This window comes from Andrena cerasifolii, chromosome 5, assembly GCF_050908995.1.
Source record: "Andrena cerasifolii isolate SP2316 chromosome 5, iyAndCera1_principal, whole genome shotgun sequence".
NCBI lineage: Eukaryota > Metazoa > Arthropoda > Insecta > Hymenoptera > Andrenidae > Andrena > Andrena cerasifolii.
The window spans coordinates 13,181,168-13,206,258 of NC_135122.1; the positions used below are offsets into that span (position 1 = coordinate 13,181,168).

The 25,091-nt window shown below is 48.3% G+C and overlaps 1 protein-coding gene across 4 annotated transcripts in view; it reads left to right on the forward strand.

Annotated features, from left to right (window-relative positions):
• The window catches only part of Sim (bHLH transcription factor single-minded), a 29,542-nt gene extending 7,316 nt beyond the window's left edge, over window positions 1-22,226 (forward strand). For 2 of the 4 annotated variants that reach the window (XM_076811929.1, XM_076811926.1), the window contains exons 2-9: window positions 10,846-11,121; window positions 13,236-13,321; window positions 13,548-13,640; window positions 13,802-14,023; window positions 17,105-17,316; window positions 17,916-18,022; window positions 19,038-19,523; window positions 19,602-22,226. In XM_076811929.1, the coding sequence (XP_076668044.1) occupies window positions 10,846-11,121; window positions 13,236-13,321; window positions 13,548-13,640; window positions 13,802-14,023; window positions 17,105-17,316; window positions 17,916-18,022; window positions 19,038-19,523; window positions 19,602-20,317 (2,198 nt within the window). In that variant the 3' untranslated portion in view covers window positions 20,318-22,226. Of the gene's footprint in view, window positions 1-9,246; window positions 9,526-10,845; window positions 11,122-13,235; window positions 13,322-13,547; window positions 13,641-13,801; window positions 14,024-17,104; window positions 17,317-17,915; window positions 18,023-19,037; window positions 19,524-19,601 lie in introns of those variants that run through there. The other 2 variants (XM_076811928.1, XM_076811927.1) reach the window with 2 other exon arrangements.
• The last annotated feature ends 2,865 nt before the right edge of the window (window positions 22,227-25,091 follow it).

Below are 25,091 nucleotides of genomic sequence, written 5' to 3' on the forward strand. Positions count from 1 at the left end.
GCGTATAGAGTTTCGTTTAAAATACAGCCTCGCAATACGTTGTTCGCAACGCGGACCACCGGTGACCAAGGACCCGAGTCAACAGCACAGTACCAAGAAGAAAGGGAAGAAAAACAGTGATCCATAAAAGCCGTGACGCCAAGGAATTACTGGACCCGAAACTCGGGTCAGCTGGGCGAAAGCTAAGGCGTAAAATAAAGGCGCGTTAGCCTCGCGTCTAATCGACAAATCGGCATGCCTAAGATTACGTCCCACATATTCCTTAATTACTCTTTCGATACATCTTTCTCAGCGTTGAATCCTCTCGAAATTGGAATGCCTTTAAGCGTGAAACGCCGATCGCCGGACAGTGGATGGTAAATTTCCACGGAATTAGGCATGGCCGAAGAATGTTTTCCATCACCGCGACGATGCAGCTGGCCTATGCAGTCGCGAGTGCAACGCGGCGAGGTATGTAGGATGTTATACTTTGCCAGAGGACGACAGAGTGACGTCATTCGACGCAGTGTACGTGTCCAAGTGGAAAACACCGCCGACACCAATTATCCATTTTTGCACGGAATTATCGCCAGCGGCCGAGATAACGGTGTCCATGCTCGCGTGGCGCGCGAATCGTTTACCAAGATTACGTGCCAATTAGACGGGGACGAAAGTTAGAAGCTGGGGATTCGCTGGCAGTAGTTCCGCGATGGCCTTGCCCAGGTATCGGCAACGGGGCCCCTTCAAACATCTCTCGGATACGCAACCTGTACGAAAATATTTACTCGTTCTTGACACTCTTTGGCGCGATATCGCTGGACGCTCGTTGCAACAGAAGCGACACGTGCGAAATCGCTGGGAGCGAAGGGGAACGATATTTTAATTGTTACCGATGGCCAGCGAAGATACCAGATCTGAGCTGTCTATCTAAACAGCGGTAGCTGGATTGCCACTATCTACGACCCCTGGATCTTCAGATTAATTGCAGACGCTAAGTAGCAAGGTCCCATTAACGGGCACGTACGTCGAAACGCCATCCTCCCTCCCCCAGGAAGAGAAGAAAAATAAAAGAATCCGCATCAGCATACGTCCGTAGGCGAGCGCATTTATTTTCCTCCCCGATTGTCATCGGGCCGGGAGATGACGTCGCGTACGCTGGGTGGCCATTTTAGAGGCATGCCTGGACGATCAGTCACACTTAACGTCAGGGCTGAAGTGACTTAGTTTAGGGCTGTTTAAGGGCGGGCTGTTCGCGGGATGAAAAGCTCGGGGGGCCTCGCCCATTCGAGACCGACACGGGGGTGCGAGACAATCTCGCCCTCTCTCTCTCTCTCTCTCTGCTCCGGCCGTTTCTGCCCCTCTCCGTCCGAGGTACCAACTAACAACGAGAGGGGTGAGCTGGTAGCCGACCTGCTTCCTCCGTCCCTCTCGTCTTTTTCCAAAAGCACTCGGAAACTGTACGCCGTCGTTGGTTTTTTTTCCCGACGAGTGCGCACGCACACGAATTCCAAGGGAAAGCTCTCTCTCCACACGTCGCGTGCACGCGTAACAAGGGTGGCTCCTCACGCGCGACGTTTCCTCTCCGAGCCGCCGGAGGGTTGTTAGATCCTTGCGCGCGGAACACCGAGGGGGCAGATTGTCGTTACACTAATTGTTAGCCGCGCACGTCGCGGTCCGTCAAAATACGCCCGTTTTGCCTGCGCCCTTGAAAGCCGGCAGGGATCTCAACGAGGCGAAAGCTGTCGCGAATCGTCCCCCTTCGCCCCTCGCGGGAGCTCGCTTCGTTGGAATAAGAAAGAGCGTGGCGGACGCAGGCGGGCACCGGTTCCGAGGAAGCAGGACGGATTTAAACAGCCTGCGGAGCCGATATAAATTCGGCTGCTGTGTTGTGCGAGCGCAATCTCTGGCCACCGCACGCGATACTTAGCGATTCGGTTGTCGACTGCCACGCGGGTTACGATCCGGCGTCTCGCGTTTCAGCGCCACGATTCCGGCGTCTAAACACGGCTTCGGATTCGTGATCGATAAACGACCCATCAACCGTTTGTGTAAAACTTTCCTTGCGTTAAGATACTGGAGAGTTCCGCACTGTTTACTGCTCGGTACATCGACCTGACTGCGAGCCAAAGGAAGCAAAGTGAACTACGATTCTATTACGCTGCTTTCAACGACGACAGCGAGCCTGGGACGTGCAGAGACAACCCCAGTAGGAAGATGAACGTACAGAATATACGCCTCGGCATCACTGACACACGAGGGTGCACTCAGCAGTGGCGAAGAGAGAAGTCGGGTTACCTTATTTCTTTTAAATAAACGCTCGGCCAACGGAATGAGATCAGCGGGCTTGTAGCGGGAGTGTATCAATGTTGGCTGGAAGACGCAGAGAAATCTGAGGTGGCACGTCTATGGCGAGGGTGTAGGGGGAGGAAAGTGTTGGATTACCTACTGTATATACGTTGCCGGGCTGGCTGGCGGGTGTTGTTTGTTGGGTTCACGAACAACATTGTAAGTAAGTGGAGTACGTGGCTGGCCGGGGGTGCACCAGGGTCCACGCTGGCCGAGCCACGTGTTGTACCGTCTAAATGTCAGCCTATACGACTACGTAAGAGCGCAGATATGTCTGCGACCGCTGGCTGTTACTCGCTACCCGCGACCGTACGTGGTCAGCACAATGTAACAGAAACACGGCTTCATAGCGCAATTTAAACGAGTCGCGATTCTGGGTATCGCTAGCTACACGTGGAATCGTTTGGCGCGCGTGAACCAGTCACACAAGATGGAGATCGAGGTGTACGCGGTGATTGGAGCATCGGAGGAGGAGGATGCATTGCAAATGCATGTCTGTTTAGATGCTACAGGAATGAAAGTATGATCCTCACATTTTTAAGGGAGGTTCGAAGGAGCTCTTAAGGGGGAACATCACTGTGACGGTCGGAAAAGCAAGCCGTTTTTAAGAATTTTTTTTCTGGAATAATTTACTGGTTTCATAGAAAATTTGTATTGCCTAGCTTTAACACAATGTCTTAAGAGACTATAAAAAAATAAATAGAAAAACATGCATCAATTTGAATATATTAATTAATCTTTTTTCGTTTTTCTATTTATTCATTTTTTTTATAGTCTCTTAAGACATTGTGCCGAAGGTAGGTAATACAAATTTTATATGAAAACTGTAAATGATTCCTGAAAAAAATTCTTGAAAATGGCTTACATTTCCGGCCGTCACAGTGGTGTTGCCCCTTAACGATACCTACTCAAGAAAGGGGGATGGAAATTTCTTTGAACCGCTTGAGAAATGAATTGGGATTAAAACAAGCTCAGCGAACATTGTGGCGCGTTCATATTTGAGACGATAGGATACAGGAGACAGGCAGCGTACCTCGTTCGAAAACGGGGGATTAATATCGAGTGTACCCTACAGTTTTTGAGCAAATATGCAAGATCCAAGCTCGCAGGGAGCAGTAGCAAAGATAATATTTGTTGAGATTTACACGCGTGCGGTGCAGACGTTATTTCCATACCCGTAACACCGCTGTGTCTTCTGCGATCGAGCACACGCGTGCACACGCGCGGGAATATGTGGAAAATCGCGCAGTTGTGCATATTTAGAATAGCGTCGCATTGCGGTTCGTGAAAATGTTGCGCTTTACGCGCAACTGACACAGAAAATACGGGGAGAATAATTCTGTCGATCCGTTCGATCAATTTGCACGGACGCAACAAAAATACGGGCCAAACAATTCCCGATGCAAATTCCGCGCGTCCTTCTTCTCAAATATTTGAAACTGCGTCTAGCCGAACTCTGCGAATTAAATCCATTTCGCTGATGAACGCCGACGGAATTTCAAATAGAAAGGAGATACCAGGGATCAGAAGCACGCAGTGGATCGTGCATCATCTGGATGTTTTCATCCCGGGATACATCCCTGCGAGACGTCGCTACCTCCCTCGGTCGTCGCGCGGCAAGCAACAAATTGGATTCGTCGTCGCACGATCGACGGCGCCGGCTGAGGTCGCGGGGGATGAAGTCCGGGCAATTCTGTTGTTTGTTCTGTTAGCGGGCCTCGCGCATCTCCACCGGCCGTGGCACATTTTTGGCATAAACGTCGCGGTTTATGCTTGGACACGCGGCAAGCTAATAATTTAGGTTGTGGTAATGGTTGCGTCACTCGTAGGGTCGAGCCACGATGAACTTGGTGCCTCGACTTCCCTCGAAACAACCTGCCCTTACAATACTCATTCTGCCACATCCTCGGGATCCGAGGATCCCATGAAAGCTACATGTACACCTTTGGCACAGGCGATCTAAACGTCAATGAAACGCTGGGGATATTCAGAAGAGTCGAGTCTCCGAGGAAGCGAGGTCGAGTCTCCAGAAAGTAACACATCTCGCGTCTACCCTTTCTTTCTTCACGATCAACCTTCGTCCACCAAAGACTCTAAAAGTACGTCTACGTGACGACACTTTTGTGCCCAGATCAAGTGTATACGACACTCAAAAAAATTTCCGGAAGATTGGAAACTGCCTAGAGCAGTCCGCGACACTGAATTTGACCTATCGTCGCGGGAGTTGCAGCTAGAGCTAGACTGAAGACACTGCAACTAGCACTAGCCAGACACACAAGGCACTTGATCTAGACATTGCACTGTTTCTGGTCATGTAAATAGCACAATGCGTCTAATGTAGCGTCAGCGAATCTATTTCTTTTTTGTGGCAAAATCTGCTACTGTTATATTTTGACGTTTATATATAGTTATCTTGGCTGTTAAATGAAAAATGCGTCTTCTGACCCTTTTGGAAGAAATTCTGGATCATGCAAAAATTTTATACGGGATACAATAGTCTTATCTCCTCTTTTCTATATTTCTTCTGTAATAGCCACAAGAAACTCATTAGGTACTCAAGTCAATACACAATTTTTCTAAATTTTTAAATAAGAATTTAGGAGCACCTCCAGCAGTTAATAATATCGAATTTTCTGTACTGTGATTTTCTATTGGAATTCATATAGGTTCTAATGTTATTAATAAGATGTATCATAAATTGTAGATGTGGTCATACGTTCGCGATTAACTAGCAATACATTCATTTACGAAAATAAATGAGATTTACAATATTTTTCCTAGACTTAAGTTTCTCGAGAAACAAGAAATAAGCAATTATAAAATTCCTCGAGAAATTCTCGAGAACGAATTCTCGAGAAGGAACACTAGTTGCAACGGTGACAGAAGAAATTCAGGAAAGCTTGAGTCTCGGCAATTTCACTCGTACATCGGCCACGTAAGGGAAGCCCACCAGGCGTCTACGACCTAGAGCAACGACGAGAAGCCAACCTTCGTTCGGGCTGTTAAAATGCGTGGGCACACTCTCGCTGTCGTGTCGTGAGATCGGTGAATGGATTTTCTGGCCGTGGCCGAAGGGGGATGATGAATCGCGCGCCTACGAGGCCCCCCCTTGTCTTTCCGCCGAGCGACGGGGGCGTGCTCGGGGGCTGCGGGGGTGCAGCGACGAGGAAAAAGCGTGGCCAGGGGGTGGTTTATGCGCTCGACGACGAAAATGTAGGTGAGCCGATGTTAAGCCGTGGCAGAGTTGCAGGCTCGCGCGCCCTCGAAAATGCATTGAGACGGTCACGAACGGCGAGGAGGAAGGCGCTTCCCAGACCCCATCGAGCGTGCACGGGGGCCCTCTGCGTGCAAACCGTGATCACCGGGCGATGTTTCGGTGCCTCTGACCCACTATCGCGTTCCTGGATACGCTCCGAACGAAACTGAATCGATTCAGCAGCTCGCCCAAAGAGATCCCCGAAGAGCTGATTAATTCTAGGTCGACCTGGGGCATTCAAGTGTCACGATTCGGACGTTTCCACGTTCACAGATCTTTTTCTTCGATACTGCTTTGGAAAACGCGGCGACGGTGCCGGGGAGCGAGCTCGTGAACGCGTTAGAGGGGAAAATAGATGCCCCTGTCAGATTCTACGTATCGAGACGAGAAGCGTATACGAGAAAGCCGTCGAGCGTTTAGAAATTTTCAGAGTCCGCGGGGATAATTTTCTGTAAAGCTGCCAGCTTCGATGGCGGGAAATTCCATTGGTGTCTCGTTTCGTTGAGGAGGGACACAAGAAGGCCGGGTTTGTTTAAAAAGAATTCATTTCGCAGAACGCGGACGGGAATGTTTACATAACAATGCCCGCTTCCTTGACAGTTCGAGTTAACGTGGAAATATAAATGTACGAAAATGTTTCGTGCTGCTTCGTGCCCGACACGAGGACCGGGAGAAGTTACTCGACCAATCGGCAGCGATTTTTATCGCCAGGGATTCTCCTCCTCATTAGTATACAATGTCGAGCCGAGCATGAGGGATTCGAGGGAATGGATCAGAGTTTTCCAGGCGCTTCCGCGTGGATCGGCGAGATTAGAAGAAAGATCCGTTAATTGGACGTCGGGCACGGGCGAAGATAAATTGGATCGCCGCCCGCTATCCCCCACGTTGATTACTTATCGCGGATATCGATTATATTCGTAATAGTATATAATGGCGTGTCCCGAGCGAGCGAAGTCAGGGAAATTCGGGGTAGATTTTTATTTATCCATCGGGCACCTGACATCCCCTGGCTAATTACAATTATTCACCGATGTTCGATCAGCGACGTAAACACTTTACGGCCGCCGAAACCCCGATGGAAAAAAGGGCCCCGTAATTCGATGACCCTGAATGACGCGCTTGTCGGTTTCCCTCAAACACTGTTCCTCGACATCTGGCTAATCCTGGAACAAGTGAAGGTGCAACGCGAAGGGCGCACGTGGCCTTGCGAACAAGCAGGAACCTCTCCCGGCCACGGGGACCGTTATGTCGCGTCTTAGCCCCGAAAAGGTGCGAGGATGGCGGGGGAGCAGGGAAGACGAAACACATGTTTCGTATTAGATCTTTTCTACCTGTCGACCCGGGCCAGGGCGCATAGAAAGTGTTTAACGAAGGAATACTACGGGTGGAAGAAGGTAACGCTGCAGGAGAAGGGAAAACACGTGTTCACGGTTAAGGCCACGGACATTGTCCACGGGGATGCGCCCAGGACGGCCGGCAGGTTCCTTCCTCCCGGAACATATCCGCAACACATGTTTCCAATTTCTCGGGATGCACTTTGCGTCCCGGGCAAAAAGGTACGCGGCAAGGTGGTTATACAGCCTGGTCGTAAACGGCAGGTTGTCCCCGGTGTCATCCCCGACGCCTCGGCGAGGTTTTTGCACGGGGCCCGCTGGCTCACGTGACCGGAGCACCACGAGAATTCCAAAGCGAGCGGAATCGAATCTTCGGGATTAGGTAGAATAATGATGCTAACCTATGGAATCTATCTAGATTCTAGAACTACTACTTTCACTCGAAACTACATACGTAGGGTAATTGTGGGAGAGATGCCGCGATCGAAGAGACGCCGCACTTCTACTTGGGATTTACTCTTTTTTCACATCTTTCTTTTATTTTAATCTCAAGATTCCAACTGAATATAAAAGAAAAACTAACGCTAAGCTCAGTGGAGTCAAGAAACTTTGTTCGAAGCATTACATCGAATTAAAAGCTGGTGAAATCGGCAAACGTGAAGCAGAATGATATTATGGAATTCCGGCAAGAACTTTAGGAAGGCGTCTTGAAACTAACAACACTACGAAAACTCGATTAGGACCTGATTGCAAGAATCTATTGACTTCTCTTCTATTATTATTTTTATTAATAATAATTTTTTATTTACTCTTTTTACCTACCTATTTTGGAATTATTATACCACGAAATCCAAGGCTGACTGGATTATTTGCCCAAAGTGTAAAAAGTGGCTGCATGAAACATGCACCCTGTATAACACTATGTGTAACGAATGTGGGAGGAAGAAAAAAAGAATGTTAAATTTCGATATGCAGAAATAATATTTGCGCCTACTGTACCCATTTTATTTTCCAATTTTATAATTGTATAAAATAAAAATGTTTCATTTTACATTGTTTTTACTATTTTTTTAAAATAAAAAGTTAACATTAACAAATTTAAATGGAAAATTAAACGTTTTTCGAAATGCGGTGCCACTCCCGCGCGTGCGGCGTCTCTCCTACCAAAGGATGTCTTTAGTTTCAATTTTTTAAGGGTGACAAATATTACAATTTTAATTTTCTTTAATGCTAGTAGAGAATCGCAAGATGCTGAACTAATAATCTGTATCCTTGGAAAACATTTTCATTGCAAAATTTAGACACGGTGACAGTTCTGCGTAACGTGCGACAACTCTCCCACAATTACCCTAATCTAATAAAAATAGAAATGTTTCAAGACGTATCGCTACGTTCCCCTACCCCCGCAGTGCCTTCGCGAGGAGCCCGAGAGCAATCAAGGTTGACGCAATAAATCGTGTTACGTAATGAGAACAACCCTTTCGGCAATTACCAGTTCGTGGAACGTAAAGTTTGGAGGGTTCCAGTTGCCGCGGAGTCCTAAAATTCCCAGGATTCGAGGGCATGGGCACTGGTGGCGCGGCGGTAAGCTACGACGGGGGGAGGGGGGCGAACGGGGGTGGTTATAGCGCTTAGAGCCCATGGTGGCTCGTCAAGGGAACAGTACGGCCACCAGCAATCGCCTTTGCTTTCGATTTCGCCAGCCGCCGTGTATACGAGCCGTCCGACACGACCGTCATTCGAATCACTTGGGGCTTTCCCCGGCAGCCTCGACGACTACCGCCTCGCTCTGTCGCCCTACGCCTCCGTTGTTCCTCCGCGTCTTTCTCTCTTACCCCTCCCCTCTGCTCCCGCGCCCCGTTTGCACTTCGCTGTTTCCCTTCGCTCGTCTGTCTGTCCGTTTCCCTCTTCAGGGACCGGAGGAGCTCGCAGACAGCGGAGCTCGCACGTGCGTGTGCGGAGGGGTCTCTCTCGACTGACCCTGCTCCAAGGGTGGAGCTTAAAATAAGGGTGGTACCTCCACGGCTTACCTACCCCGTCGGAGAGCAGCATTGGGGATGAGATGGAAGCGAAGGAACAGCGGTAGGTGGAGAGACACGCCGACGTTGAGCAAGGGAGAAGGATCGGCACGAGGTCTGCCCGAGCCGAACAACTCCGTGCGCCCGTGCGCTAGTCGTAATTTAAGTTCGATAGGCACCGGTCACTTGTACGCGCCCACCCTGCCCAGGCGTTCTCGCTGTCCAAGGTCGTGACAGGAATCGAAATTCGTAGATCGGAGCCTCGCGTCCCGCTTGGTCGTATGCGCCGCCGAGGAGAAGTGCGCGGACTTACCCTACCTCGGCGGGGGTGGAAGAAACTTGTCGGGAGGTTTGAACGGGGCTCGCGACACGTGGTCAACGGGATGTTGTGAGGAGGATCAGGTGTCATCGAAGTGTCCAAGTGTCATCGATCGAGCTCCTATGCTAGCGATCGCACGGCGGCTGGATCGAACCCGAGCACCGCCAGCATCGGTGTAGAAGATGGCGCCCATGGTCGAGAATCATGGTCGCAGCATTGTTTTAGAAAGTGATCCCTACGTCGGTAGCTGGAGGCGCAAACAGGCGCAGAAAGGTACTTACTCGAACGTGCCGGTCCGAGGTGCACCTACTCTCTCGGTGTTTTCTTGTGGAAGTATAACGCGTGTTCTATAATATCAAGATTCCTTTGCTTGCTGCTAGGAATCGTTTCCGAACGACCGACAGGCTTCATTCTCCAGCCTCGCGTTTCCTTCGGCTCGCCGGATCCGTAATCGCGAGGCGAGAGAACGTCTCACGGGCTTCTTTGTACCGCCAGGAGAACAAACGATTTTCAAACGTACGTTCTGGGAACGGAGGAAATAGATATAACCGTGCTACTTCTACGATGCCACGCGTGTTAGGTTCTCTGCGGCAATTCTAGGTACCGGTGCCATTCTCTCCGCGAGCCATTCACGGTTCTCCATCTTCTTTACCTTCTTCTCTTTCCGCCAGTGTACGGGTGAAAACAATTACATAAGAATTCTCGGCTCGTATCATTTTATAGATATAAAATGGAACGTGACATTCAATGAACCGCAGTGAACGCTTCCATGGAAGTTTTGCAAATCGATCCGTGCAAAGTGTCGCGGCAGAGATTCGCGGGGAAAAGGCAAGAATGCCTGCGCTGGATTCCCCAAGGCCTAAGCACATTTTTACAACGCCTCCCGGGGAAAGATACCGCGAGCAGGTCGCGCGATTGGCGGCTGAAACGACGGAGGAGGATGGAAAAAAAATGCATTATTCAAGCGAATTTCCATCCGTGAGAAGTCCCAGTAGATGGGTAGCTACGTCGTTAGGTTGCTCTCTTGCTGGCGTTTTAATGACGGTTTGCTCCCTTTGCTTTCGGTTCTTATAACGAGGAGCTTCGACGTCGTTACGCCTTTCGCGCTGTATCATTCCCCCGTCGACGCGCAGCAGCCTCCCATCGATCGCGATATTGGCAACGTTACTCGGTGGAATGCACCCCGGTCGCGATCGTTCAATTCCATTTTACATTCCACCTAGCCGCGCGCGTGTATTCAACGTCACGGACCGAAATCCCGCTCGCTAAGTACCATTAACTACGCGCGATTCTCTGGTCCATTCGATTCTGAATGGAGCAAGAGGCCGCGTGGAAGATAGGTTTCGCTGGTTGTGGATTTTAATGTGGCAGAACCGTGCCCTACTTTCGCGTTCTACTAACTGCTACTCCTCTGAAGAAGCAATTAGTGGCTTCTCGCGTGCCCGTCCCTTATTCTTCTATTCGTCGCGCAACACTTTTAATCTACCCTCCTGCCCTGTCCCAACTCATTAATGGTCGCGATCTAGAGGTGATCGATTCATGTCGAATGCCGGCAAGCTTTCTAAAAGCTACCCTCGTTTCCTTGTTTTACAGGCAACAGTCCTTCTTCAGACACTCTAGATCTGAGCCCGCACAATCACCATCACCTGAACAATAATTCGATCCTCAGCAATACAGGGCCGCAGGAAGTCGTGATGAAGGAGAAAAGCAAGAATGCAGCGCGTTTCCGCCGCATCAAGGAGAATCAGGAATTTCTGGAGCTCGCGAACCTGTTGCCACTTCCGTCGCCCATCACCACGCAACTGGACAAGGCCAGCATCATTCGGCTGACCACCAGCTACTTGAAGATGCGAGCGGTCTTCCCTCATGGTAATGCGTAAATCATTTACTATAATCACGGTCCATCTAAATTCTAAAACTTATCGGACCATACAGTTTGGTAACAGCGCCGCTGGACTGCCGTTGATAACAGATTCCAAAGTTATTAAGTCGGTGCAAAAGCTCCTGCGTTTCATTCAACCGAAGTATTTATTAAAAGTAACAATATGCTACTCAAGGTATTTCCCTCGACTATCTATTACCTCCTGCCACTTTTCTGGTAAAAGTATAAGTAGCTGTGGTAAAAATAGAGTTAATACTGTGAGCCAACGAACTTTTGCACCGTGCCTAATGCAATGAAATCGATTCGGAGTAAAAGAGCAGTAGAGTAGAAGAACGATGGAAAAGAGCATCGCTTTCGAGGGCTGTTGTTAATAAGAAACGAATCGATTGATTCCGCAACCACGTGCCGTGTAATAAGCTTCATTTGACGGTAAACGGATGAAACGGTGTTCTTTGTTAATTCAGGCAGCGAGGACTTACGCGCAAAGGGCAAATAGTATCGGATGAGATGGATGTGATTGCGCACTTAATGCATTGTTAGTCCCTGGTGCTTTGTAAGCAAAGCATGGGGGCTGTTATAGTGTTACAATGGCTTCTCCCGTCTCGCCCTCTCCCGCCCTTGCGGCATCGGTGAATTGAATTTCAAGTGGTTGCATCCCTCTAGAATACGGTCGCGCCTTTATTCTTTCGACACAAAAAAAAAAATGAACGAAGGAGGTGGAAGAGAAGACGCGATGCCCACCCTGTGACACTTTAGGGGTGATTCTCTCTGTCGTGCAATAAATTAGCTAGTGAATGGGTAAACGGGCGTGCGATTATACGAACCTTCAAATCAAAAGTCCGCGACAGTTACTTAGTTCAACTCCAGAGTTGAAACACTCTTTCTATAAAGAAGCTGGAAGTAGGTACTGTCATGGAACTCTAACATCTGCCCGTACTCCGTTTCACCCTTTTCTACCTAAAGTCATCAATTTTGTTATAAAACGTTGAGAAGGAGGCTCGTACTACAATATAGAACAAATTTTGAGAATGTAGATACTTTAACGACAATTCGACCGATGCAGAAAATGTGCAACTACTGTGCAATATGTGAACTATATTATTACGATAAAAAAGGACCTAAATTTGACTGGGTAAAAACTACTTGTTGCAAAAAGTGGGTCCATGAAGACTGCGTAGAGATTGGGGACTGTTTAGTTGGTTAGAAATAGCTTTTCTTCAAATATATTTTACGTTTCATTGAGTTGAAATATTTGTTATTAGTTACTAATAGCTTGAATAGTTTAAAATATTGTTGATTCTGAAAAATTTGAGCGATTAGTTCGCACTTCATAGCTTGTGGCATATTTACCCACCACTTGGGTAATACGCCACTTTCGAGGACTTTTGTATTTGTACGTTTCTCATTGAACTATAAAAGTTACGTATCTTTACTTATTAGTCAATATACAGAATTAGTTACACTTTCATATGGTTTCACCTATTTCCCTGTATCTACTTATACTTGCGAGATATCGCGTTTCAAAGTTCACCGTGGCATATTACCCCGAGTTACCCTAACCGCTAAAATTTAGCGAACGGTTCGACGAGTTACCAACGATCAAGCCATTTTCCGCGAAATTCCCGGCGGCCGCAGAAAACGCCCCCGCGGCTGCACGCGCGCGGATGCACTGTAATTAATGCGCGGACACGGAATACTTGGCTGTAGGCTTAGTTACACGTCGAGTGCGGAACGTCGCTAGAAACATGTATATTGGATCATCGGTGATAAGGAGGCGACGTGTCGCGATACGTGCCATCCTCCCGGACAAGGACGTCTTCCTTCGCGTTCACCCCCCGTGCGCTTAGAAATTGGCAACCTCCCCCGTTTCGTCCTGCCTTCTCTCGCGTTAACAGATGTGCTTATGCTTCTCATCAGAGGTTTCTTAAAATCATGGACCAGAACGAAGGGTTAGCGCGGAAGATTTCTAAGAAACCTCGGGGAGGATGATAGTCTACTATTTCGAGCGACGACAATCTCTGTACGAACGACTTGAGAACACTTGAGAAAATTGGTCCACCGCGCAGGGAAAGGGACTGACGGTTGCGAAATAATTTTTCAGGGCTGGGAGACGAATGGGGTGCCGCACCGCCACCCATCAACCCCCTGGAAACCGCCATCAAGGAACTGGGCACTCATATTTTGCAAGTAAGCGCTCGTCGTTCCTTGGCTGGCATCGCATAAATAAAGTCCCCCGCATGCGTTATCTGGGCTAGAAATGTGAAGCTTGACCTCGGCCCTCCACGGGACTTTAACCGCATGTTTATAATTTATATCGTTACGAGTTTTCGCCGTGGTGGTCAATTAAAAGGGAAAGCGAGGATATTTTTAGCGGCGATACGATTTAATTCTGATCAACGGTTTCTCGTTTCAGACCCTGGACGGTTTCATATTCGTGCTGGCGCCCGACGGCAAAATTATGTACATAAGCGAGACGGCCAGCGTGCACTTGGGACTGTCGCAGGTCGGAGATATCCCTTCATTTATTTCATTGATAACGAACGATTGAATTTCGTCGCAATCACCGCCGGTTTCCATATCGGGCGCGGTGCCGCGCGAAACCGAAAAGAAAGATCGGGATTTCGCGTATATCCGGAATCTGCTGACGGAAACTGTTGATGCGTGCAGGTGGAGTTAACGGGGAACAGCATCTTCGAGTACATCTACCAGCACGACCACGAAGAGATGCTGTCCGTCCTGAATCTGCCCCAGAACCAAGCGGACCTCACGGGCTTCACGTTCCCGCCGCCGAATTCACGGGGCGAGATCGAGCTGGAGCGCGCCTTCATCCTCAGAATGAAGTGCATCCTGGCGAAGAGGAACGCTGGGCTGGTCACGGAAGGATACAAGGTAGCGTGAATTATTCCAGGTTTATCTACTTATAACCACGGTGCGCTGGGGGGGAGGGGGCGACAGTAATGACATTAAATTGAGAGCCACGTATGTAATTTCAATATGGTAATTACGGGCCCCTCCACTCATCCCTCTACCACCGTTTTGTAAGGGTGGTTCCAGAAGAAACGCAGGAGAGATTATATCCAAGGTGGCTGAGGCTCCCGCAGTTAGCTGTGTGGGTGAAATATACGACGATTAGGAGGTTTATTGGCTTTCGTAAATCGCGCAATATTCGCGGCAAACAAGCCATCTCGAAGTCGGTGTATACGGTTCGGAAGAGGAGCCGATCGCGCGATTAGCATAACGGCCGAGGCTGCTTGCACAGGAAATCATAAAACGTATAAAAATTCAAATGCTAAATAAGAGATAAGGAGAGGCGAGCTAAGCAGGGACGGCATTGTCCTGGTCACGCGCGAGTCGAAAAGAAAACGGCCACCAGGTAGATGCGAGCTGCACAAATTCGCCTCCGCCTGCATCCGTTCTGTGCAATAAAAACAGCGTCGGCTACAAGCTCGTCTCGTATCCGGAATATCGAAGTTCAGACCCCGACTCTTGCAAAATACATCCCTATTGATTTTAATTTTACACTCGATTCGATCGAGCCCCCATTTCCCTCGCGTTCTCTCGGCGAGCAAGAAAAACCGTCGACGATGGACGTATGGCAGAAGCATTAATGAAAAGCATTCGTAAATATGTGATTAACATCCGAGCACGCAACGAGGGCCGTTACACAAGGATCAGCCGAATTACATTCGTCGATCCGATTAAGGCAACATCGCCCAGGCCCAGCTCCAGATTCCAGGCACTTGCTAATCTGAATTTACGATCGTTAATATCGCCGGGCGATTCACCGAAATCGGGAAAGCCCCAATTCTGCGGATCGCTCCGCTCCGCCAAATGTTCGACATATGCCCGAGCAATAACGACGGCCCCCGATCGTTCTACTTAGCCCCCGGAAGGAAGGGGTGAAGTATCGGCGGGCGGCGGGGGCGCGGGAAAGGGACCTGCGACACTTTGCACTTGCCAACCTGCGGGCGAAGAGAGACAGCCCTCGAGAAGGAAAATGTTTGGCAAATAGCTCGTTCAAGCCCGCAGCGCTATGATGACCGTGGCTCTCGACAAAATCGCGCACAGAAAGACCCCAATAGGCGTTGAGCAAAGTCATGAATGCAACCCCTGTAAGCTGTTAGGCGAGCCCCGGGGCCGACCGAGGTGGGGTTCCAGAGAACTAACGCAAGGTTTCTCTATGGCACTTAGGCGCACAAAGACCGCGCCCGTAGTTGGCTTATCTTTGTGAAAGCGCGAGCACGCGTTTTGTCGGATCCACGGCTCGGGTCGACGATCGCGCGCGAACGCCTTTGCGACGGGGGTGAATGCCGCGAGTAGGTGGCGAACGGGCGATCGGATACAAGTATGTGGTTCAAATTTCATTCCGGGTGGAAGATGGACTACATTGATTGCAACGATGAGTGAAGAATAATCGAACGATTGGATTTTTGCTGTCTCTGGCAATGTATAGGGTAGAACGGTGGCGATAGTAACACGTTAAATATCTCAAAACGTATGATAGATATTAACACAAATTTTGGATATATGATGAAGAATGACGTTTGGAATACACACATCCTTATACTAGCAGTATAGATACATAATAGACATGCATAGTGAAGAAAATAACTTTTCGATACCCTAAAGTAACTTTTCCTTACTGATTTAAAATTGTAATACAAATACTCCCTTTGCAAGTACGTGTTCTTTTCTATTTTTTAATATTTAATCTGGCCAGTTTTAAAGTAATACTGATCGTTACTTGGCACTTTTAAGTGTCTCCTTAATAAAATTTTATAATTTAAAACGTTTTCTATTTCTGCCACAATGGCGACACCGCATAATTAGTTATAAATTTTACTTTTTCATTTATTATTAAATAAAAATCAATAAATATTTTAATTTTGTAAAGTTAAATTTGTGCTACTGTCGACTCCACGCAGGGTCGGTTGTAACACTTTCTTCGCTTCTCATTTTTTATTAATAACCGGAATATTACTTGACGTACAGCGAAACTGTTATGGCTCAAATAATGTCAGATAAGTAAGTAACATTTTCGTAAAAAAACTGTTGTTGCAACTATAATAGTTTTTGCGTAAGCGTATTCCAAAGTCAAAGTGTTACTACCGCCCCCGGTCTACCCTATTTAAAATCAGTATTGAGGGGAATGGACGAAGCGAAGACAAAGTACAGTTAATGAAGAGTTTATTGTAGGAGCGTTAAGAGAACTGTGTACAATGGAATAGGTTTTAATCTTCTTTACGAGAGACTGGGCATGATTGGGGTTGGCTTTCCGCCTTTCCAGAGTGAAATCGAGCGTGGTCGCGCGCCCTTGCCTGAAATTATATTCTTTCTACGCGAGTTCCGCGGCGCACCCTCGTGCCCCTATGCTCGCGCGATGCAACGGCAATTGCATACATGAGAGAAGAGACATGCAACGCGGGCATACGAATAGGCCTATTTGCTTCACAAATTCCCGGCCCACTCGAGACGCAGGCTCCAAACGAGGCTTTTTTTCACCGTTTCATCGGCCATTTAATTAAGCAGGAATTGTTAATTTGCACGGGAGTACGTGGCTCCACGCGAGAATCCGCACTTCAACCGCCGCACCGGGAACAACCCACCTCGAGTGTCGCACTTACGCTCTATCAGCGATCCCTTGAATAACATTAAGAATAATCGCGTGCACATGTGTAACTAACGATAACGTAACCGTGGCGAGTGCCCCGCCCTTTAATTGCAGCGATTCGTTTGAATCCCAGTGCGCCCCGAGACCGTGGTCTCGGCCCTTTAACTACCCCTCAGCTCTTAACGAATACCAATTCCTCGGGACTCACGGAATACGAATATTCATGAAAAAGTTGACAGGAAAATCTACGCCACTATTAGCCGACACTCTTAAATCTTAATGAAATCTATGCGAGCCGCGAGGGATCAACCCCAAATTGCCTGGACCGTCGAATTAACCGTGGCATTCGCTTGTTACAGGTCATACATTGCTCTGGCTACTTGAAGTGCATCGTCGAGAGCACAGTGGGGACAGAGTACGAGAACGGTTCGGGCAGACGCATCCGAAACGTGGGTCTGTTGGCCGTGGGCCATTCCCTACCGACGCGGTCCATAACAGAAGTGAAGCTGCACCAGAACATGTTCATGTTCCGCGCGTCGTTGGACTTGAAGCTGATATTCGTGGACGCGAGGTAAGGAACCAAACCGTGCGCCGCGATCCCGCGAGATTTCCCAGAGTCACGTCTATTTGTCTCGCGTCTTTTGATAAAGAGACACGGAAGTGGGGATCGGGCACCAACAGAGACCAGTGAAAACGAGACGGATTATTCCTCCCGCTGGTGCAATTACGGCGCGGTGTTGAATTCCGTCGCCGAAATACATCGAGGGGTCGCCGGCCATTAAAATCAGTTTCGTGTTACCCCGCGGTTGTAGACACTTGGTTCTTTCTTTTTTCTCCCCCCCGATTTTTGTTCGTCCTTTTTATTCGCGCCAAATAAATATCCACCGTGGACAGGGGTGTATCGCGTGTGTCGGGAAACGCTGGGAAACGAACACGTGGCGGCGTATAAATACGCGGGGGTACGCGCGCCGGAACGCGGGATGAAATTTTATACGCGCCCCCTCCCTCCTCCAGAAAATCGATTCCGCCGATGACGACGGTTATGTAAACTCCGAATTGCACGGACCTCCTTGTAAATCCGAGTAAAGGCAAATAGCCCCGTCGCGTGTGTTCCCGGCGGTGCGAGGGAAAATAATGTACCGCCGCGATTTCCCCTTCGCGCTGTTGCAGGGTGGCGCAATTGACGGGCTACAATCCGCCGGATCTGATCGAGAAGACGCTGTACCACTACGTGCACGGATGCGACGCGCTGCAGCTGAAGCACGCTCATCGAATACGTAAGTATCGGATCGTCCATAATTCTCTTGCCATTCGATTGAAAATTGAGGCCAACGTTGAACGTTTCTGCTTGGACCCTGCCGCGAAGAATCTTGCAGTATCAACTGCTCCGCGTCCCTAGAAAATTCATGCAGAAGAGGAAGGCGTAGAGTCTGAGCTATCGAAGCTCTGAAAGCCTCGAGTAGTAGGTGTCGGCTAAAATAGGCCTTATTCCGTGGCGTGGGTGTCCGAGAGCGGTGTCGGAGGCGTCGACGTGGTATCAGAGTGCTCGAAGAAGAGGCTCTTGCCGGGCCGAAAGCAGCTGACGCTGCTTAACGCCGGCGACGCCCTCGCCTGGCGAAATATCCTTTGATCTTTCCTTTCTCCCACCCTCCGTTCCCGACTTTCGAGCCGAGGCGTAACAGCATTTCCCTTTTTCTACAGAATTTCCGCCGTCGTCGCCGCGCGCCAACACGTTAAGCCCGTAAGTATGTGCATACGTAGCACATACAGGGTGTACATTATTGATTGAACAATGCTGCCACCGGCGCTATGAGCAGAGTAAAAGAGAGGCTATTGCCTGTATGTGTGTGAACATCGGGCGCGCGAGGGTGGAAGGTGGGCGGAAGGGTGGATGGAAGGAAGAGGGACAGAGGGCGGTGGTGGATAGGGTGGGCAAAGGGGAGTGTGGCAGAAGAGGGCAAGAGAGGAGGAGGCTGTTACTGCTATCACTGTTTGAACAGACTCGCAGTTTCACGAGCGCAACTCGAAGGGAGCCTGACATAATGCCACTAATGTCCGCGCCTGCGGATTGTACGATCGACGTTACGCCCCAAAAATTTTCTTCCGCGTTACGGAAAACCTCGCAATCTGCTGCCGAGATCTAAATCCAAGCCTCGATTATTCCTTTCCGCGCGAAACGTCTGCTCGCCCCCGAATAGATTAGGGAAGAGTGCTTTACTTAGCCAACGATAAGAAGACACTCGCCAGTCCTGTTCCACCGCAATTTCGTTCGTTCCTTTTCTCTGTTCGCAGTGCTGTTCAAGGGGCAAGTGACGACCAGGTACTACAGGTTTCTAACGAAATCGGGAGGCTGGGTGTGGATGCAGTCGTACGTCACTATCGTGCACAATTCGAGGAGCTCCAGACCCCACTGCATCGTGTCGGTGAACTACGTGTTGACGGAGCCGGAGAACACGGACCTGGTGCTGAACTGCGACCAAATATCGTCCAACTCGAGCCCCGGCAACCCGCCTAGCGCGCCTCTGGACACGCCGGCAGCTAGTGTCAGTAACAAGAAGATGGACAATCACAGCCCCAGTCCCCCGGCCTATCGAAACAGGACGAAAGAGCCGCCCGATAACGATTACGCGGACAGTGCCGCTTACCCCAACCCCGAGTACATCAACTCGACGAATCACAGCCACTATCTGTCTTCACCTTATACCGCGCAGACAGTGAATGGGAATGCTCACGAGGAGAACTCGTATTATGGCACCGACATGTTTTACCAATATGGAGGTAAGGATAATTCAGACACAGGGAACACTTGGTTCGGAGGTTCCTTCGAAGATACTGAAATGATCGCCTTGGTTCCAGACATGCACCAGGACCCCCTGGGCTCTGTGCAACAGCAGCAAGAGGCGCAGCACCAGCACCTGCTGCACCACGCCAATTCGCTAACGAATCTGCAGCAGCACAGTCCCCAGAACGCTCAGCAGAAGCGTCAGCACCCCCCTCACATGCTGCACCACGCGACATCCCTGACCAGCCTGCAGCAGCAGCAACAGCACAGCCCCCAAAGCTCCCAGCAAAAGAGACCTTACTCGACCTCGTCCAGCTCCGGAGGCAGCACGGACACCATGGACGCTCATTTGCCCAGTCCCTTGAGCCTGCACTCTCTGCCACCCAGCTACCATCCCCATCACAGACACCAGATCCCAGACTCCACCACCTCCAACCTCAACGAGGTGGGTGGCGTGATCATGTACCCGAATTGCGGCTTCAACAACAACGACAGCTACAACGCGGCGCCGAGCACCGCTGCTAATATTCAGCACCACGAGGCTACGTATCAGACACATTCTGGCCATCACAACGCCAACAACACGCCCGGCAAACACTCCCATCATCATCTGGAGCAGACGCCAGCTGGATACACCACCGTGATCGTCGACTCGCAACAGTACAGCCCGGGTTCGGTGCCGGACCTACACGGACACCCTCATCAATCCGCGCCCATCAGCGGCGGTACGCCGCCCCTGGTCATTCACCATCAGCATCATTACGAGGCCCATCACCAGTTCGTTCACTGACACCAACTGGAGGTGCCCTGCGCGTAGCACCTCGACGTTAATTGCGACGACGAGCCGCGCTACCATGGCACGCCTGGCCCTAACGATCGTCGCGATTCCGTCAATCTGGAGCACCCTGCGACCGACAATCTCGGGGTCGAGCCGCAGCAGTACGCTAATCTGGGCGACGCGCAGGACGGCGCGCAGGGACAGGTTCACCAGGTGAGTGCCGGCTTGAGGACGTACACCCCGGACAGGCCTGTCGCCTACGTTGCGCCGTACAAAAGGTTGTGTCGAGGGACGAGGGTGGAGTGACGAGTGTGCGGATCGTGTTGCGGGGAAGAGCGCGTGACTTCTGAGAAGTTCAGGATGTTTAGATGAGTATTGAGTGTGAGCAGAGATGGGCAGAATTTTTATTTAAATAAAACCTGGAGCAGCGAATAAAAGTTAAACAAATTATTCGTCGTATCGAATAAAGTTAACTCGCGTTAACGAACGAATGGTGAATAATTTCTTTATTCGTTATTCGAAATTTTATTTAAATAAAAATTCTGCCTATCTCCAAGCGCGAGTAAGGGGGTATATCGACGATATCTCCGTTTTCCTTGAGGGTTATTGTTTCGTTAAATGGCGCAATTGAATCCCTGGGAATAGGAATGACGTGCTTAGGATAGTTCTTCGTTGTATCGAATTGAATCGTTAAATCTTTCAATTTGTTGGCGCAGTTGCTATTCTTGGCGACTCAATTGTGACCAGTATCTTCTGTAAAATGTGTTGGAATGTGCATTTATAAGAACTGTGTGTCGTCAGACATGACAAACTGGTGTGAACCAAAGAATTGAAGCATCAGTTAAGAATGGCCGAGGTTAAAGGTAACTTCTGTGCTGACATGGTCGAAGAGTCACATTTTTATTTACACTCGATGTACTTAAAAGAGTGGAGACCAACTAATGGTTCATAGTTGATGAACCTTCTCTGATCTACTTTCAACGTCTCTGTTACATTACTCACATATCTTAATAACGTTAAGTACTTAATGAGCCATCTCATTATTCGTAATGTATTCACCGTTTTGATACTGATTCTTTATTTAATCGAAATTTTCATTCAGTCTTAATTCGATTACGTTGCGTAATCTAGATGGGACTGGGGGAACTCGAATAGGCGGTTCGAGTGGATGATCGAGTCAAGCCGAATTCGACGATCTAATAGGGAGGATGCAAAAGTTCGAGGCCCCGATTCGAAACGAACTTAAAGAATTTCTGCTGAACTCGCGCTGGACGTGGCTAGCTGAAATTCTTCTGCTTGCAAGGGAGAAGCAAGAAGATCCAGAGCAAGAAGGACTAGAGATCTACTTAGTTACAGGCGTTGTAAATAAAAAGTAAACCGACGAGCAAGATCGAATTGCTTTCAAGGTCTCGGCGTAGCTCGATGTACATAATGGTAGGGCATGTAAATTACGTAGATCATCGTAGATCATAAGACGTGTACATATTTCATACTTCTTAAATAGATCCGAAGACTGACCGGTGCTTGTACCAACCGACCAAAGAAACACGCCTCTCATATTAAAAATCAAAGACGAGCCACCCCGTTATATTATATTTTTATTCGCGTTTATTTAAACACGCAGGACCCGCGTGGCCGTACACTTAACCACCAGCGTTGTTTTATTATAAATTCCTCAGCGACCCATCGAAACGTTTCTTGGCACGAATACCTGTACCGAGGATGCGAGCCGCATTGTATAAAAGCGCGTGTACCCCTATTATTTATATAAATGTAAATGAAGCGCGACACAACTTCGTAGCGCGAACGGATCACCGCGTTGTACGATAATTCTAATTGTAAGCGATGTAAATATTGTACAAGTATCGCGCGAATTGCGCCGCATACCTATGCGAGAAAATATAATCATATTTTCCTCTGACGACTCGACTCATTGCCGTTCGTTCCGCGGGAACCCCCTCTCATCAAATTAACGTGGACAAAATTGATATCCGATTGCAAGCGGAATGGTATCGCATTGGATTAAACCAGTGGAACCGAATTTTTCCTCTTCAAGTGGCCGGAATAATTATTGGAAACGTTCTTGATTATCGTAGTTTTATTTGCATGTTGGTGGGCTGATTGGACGAATGCTTGAAATTATTTCGAGCAGTTGCGTGGTAAACAGATTTTCGATAGGTCTATATATCGACGTTCGCCCCTCGAATACCTGTAAACGTGCTGCTCGACCGTCCGTCGCTGCTTTACAGGTGCCGGAGTCTTCTTTTCATTGCGGGGATTCCCCATTACCCTCGATCTGCCTTCCCTGCAGGTACCCCCGTAAAAGGCAGATAAATATACCGGGAGTGCGGCAAGTTTCCCGCCCCGTTGAATTGTGGAGATTAAGCCAAAACATATGGGCCCCCGGGAAACGTTCTTGAATATCCTAAGCGACCCCGTTAGACGATTTACGCGCACCTTGAACCGCTTAATTCCCACGCGAGCTGTTTAGCAGGGTTTTATGCGAAGAATAATCGAGGCTTAATAAGTGGAACGTTGGTATAGGACCTTGATCTTTCCTCGCAAAGACTGACACGCAGGTAGAAACTTTACGAAGCAAGTTGCCTGTAAATAAAATGTACATGTGTAACAATCGGGCCTAGTTATGCAGAAAGCTATCAACCCTCAAACTGACAAAAAAATTAGTTAAACGCAGTACGGATCCCATAATCTTGTGATCTTCATTCTGCAAAAAATTACCAACCTATGGAACAACTCTTACATTATACAATTATTAAAACTGTCAAGCCAGAATTCCATTTTAGGCTTAAAAGCAAAAGCTACTGGAAATTTAAAATAATATAAATTATACTACTCGCTGTTTAATAACCCATTAAAAAACATTGTAAGGCAGTAACGAGAAATAAAATATACCACATAGAAATAAAGCTACTTTTCTTTACAAATTAAAGTCTTCGAACTAAAATTCAGTTTCAGATCGTTGAGGGTTGGTAGCTTTCTGCGTAACTGGGCCGAATCTTACTTACACAATTAAAAATACTAATGTACACAGCTATGCACGATACTGGTAATATTTTCAAACCGCTGCTGTTAGAATAAACGAAGCAATGTGAAGGTTTATGAAAATTTGCTAGAAAACAAGTTTATATAAAACTCGAATCACTGTGATACCTGATGGAAGATTTGTCAAGCGTGAAGGTGTTAAGGGGACTAGGCAGTCGTTTCTTGTGAGAAAGAAACGTTCTCTGTTCATTCGCAAATAAGTACGGCAAAACCAAGGGAAAAAAGTTTCGAGATAAACGCGTTTCAAGTCTGTGGGCAAAGGCGACGCTATAAGTTACCGCTTGACCTTTTTAGCTGCCAAATCAAGAATTTTGCGAATTTTAATATAAACCAAACGGCAATCTATTCAGAAAAGATAGTACTTTCGGAAAATGCAATAAAAAATCGATTTTTCGACTGCCTAGTCCCCTTAAAGCAGCAAGAAATATGTACCCAAAACATCGTGCAGCGTGCGTTACTTTAAAATCGAGTGTACACGAGTAGAAAGACTCACCGCGCAGTAGAAATCGCTGGTTGTCCGTTAACAATGGCGTAGTGGTGGATCAAGCCGAACCCCCTTCGTTGGAAATAAGAGAAAACAACGATCCTGTTTTTCTGCGACGATCCCTCCATTGTCGCCGAGCCAGCGGGAACAATAAATTAATTGTGCCTTGCACGATTCTTGGGCCAGCTTTCGGCGGTCGCGTGCTTGCCTGCATGGGGTCGTTGGTGAAGAGAGCCACGTGCCTCTTTATAATCGCCGTCCGCCTCGGTCTGGCTCCTCCATTAAATCGACTCTGCGAAAAGACAGGTTTCGTTAGACGAGCCGCTAATTCCCTATGGGCTTGACATCGTTTCAAGATTGTGTAATTAGCAGCCAGTATTTACGACTCATTAATCATAAACTTACAAATATAATTCTATTGAAATTATTATTGTCGAAGTGCTGTCATTCAGAAACAAGATGAAACAGAAGGACGTTCAGGGGTGGATTTGTATAAATATAGGCTAAGTAGGCTAAAGCCTAAAGCGGCGAATTTTGGGTGAAAAAATTTAACTTCTTTTCGTGTAGCAAATTGAAGAGTCCTTGCAGAAAACACTGGAAGTGCCAAAAAATAGAATTCTATATATACTAAACACACTAATGCCCCATTGGAACGTAGAAAATTTTCCGATAGATTTTTTTTTATTTTGGCACTTATAGTGTTTTCTACAAGGATTCTTGAATTAGCACTAACTCATACGTGAGTAGTCATATTGAATTAATTTTAAAATTTCCTCAGCTCTTGGGATTTAAAATATTTGACGATATTCCGCAGAAAGGGCGGCAGACGTTTGATAGCCTAGGAGCACCAAATCTCCAGATCCTTTGAAAACAATCGTGCAGCCACAGAATTTTGTATTGAACTCTGCGAAAGGGCATCACCTCCGTTCTCGATTCCACGGACATGGGCCGATCTGTGAATAATTGAATATACATCAGAAGTGACGTGGATGTAACGAGGACACAGCAGCTAAGGGTGTCCCCGCTCATGAGGGCCGCTATTATCGGTCGTGTGTGCCTGGGACGACGATCGCGCCGGAGGAGGGCGAAAGTCGCGTGCGCCTCGTTAAATTGTTCAGCTGGTGAATGTGACCCAGCCACGATTCTGTGAAATTGTGCGATCATTCGTCGCGGGATGCGTCTATTGCCGACGGCCACGTCCGTCACTACGCTACCCGCGATTGCCAGATCGTCTCAAAG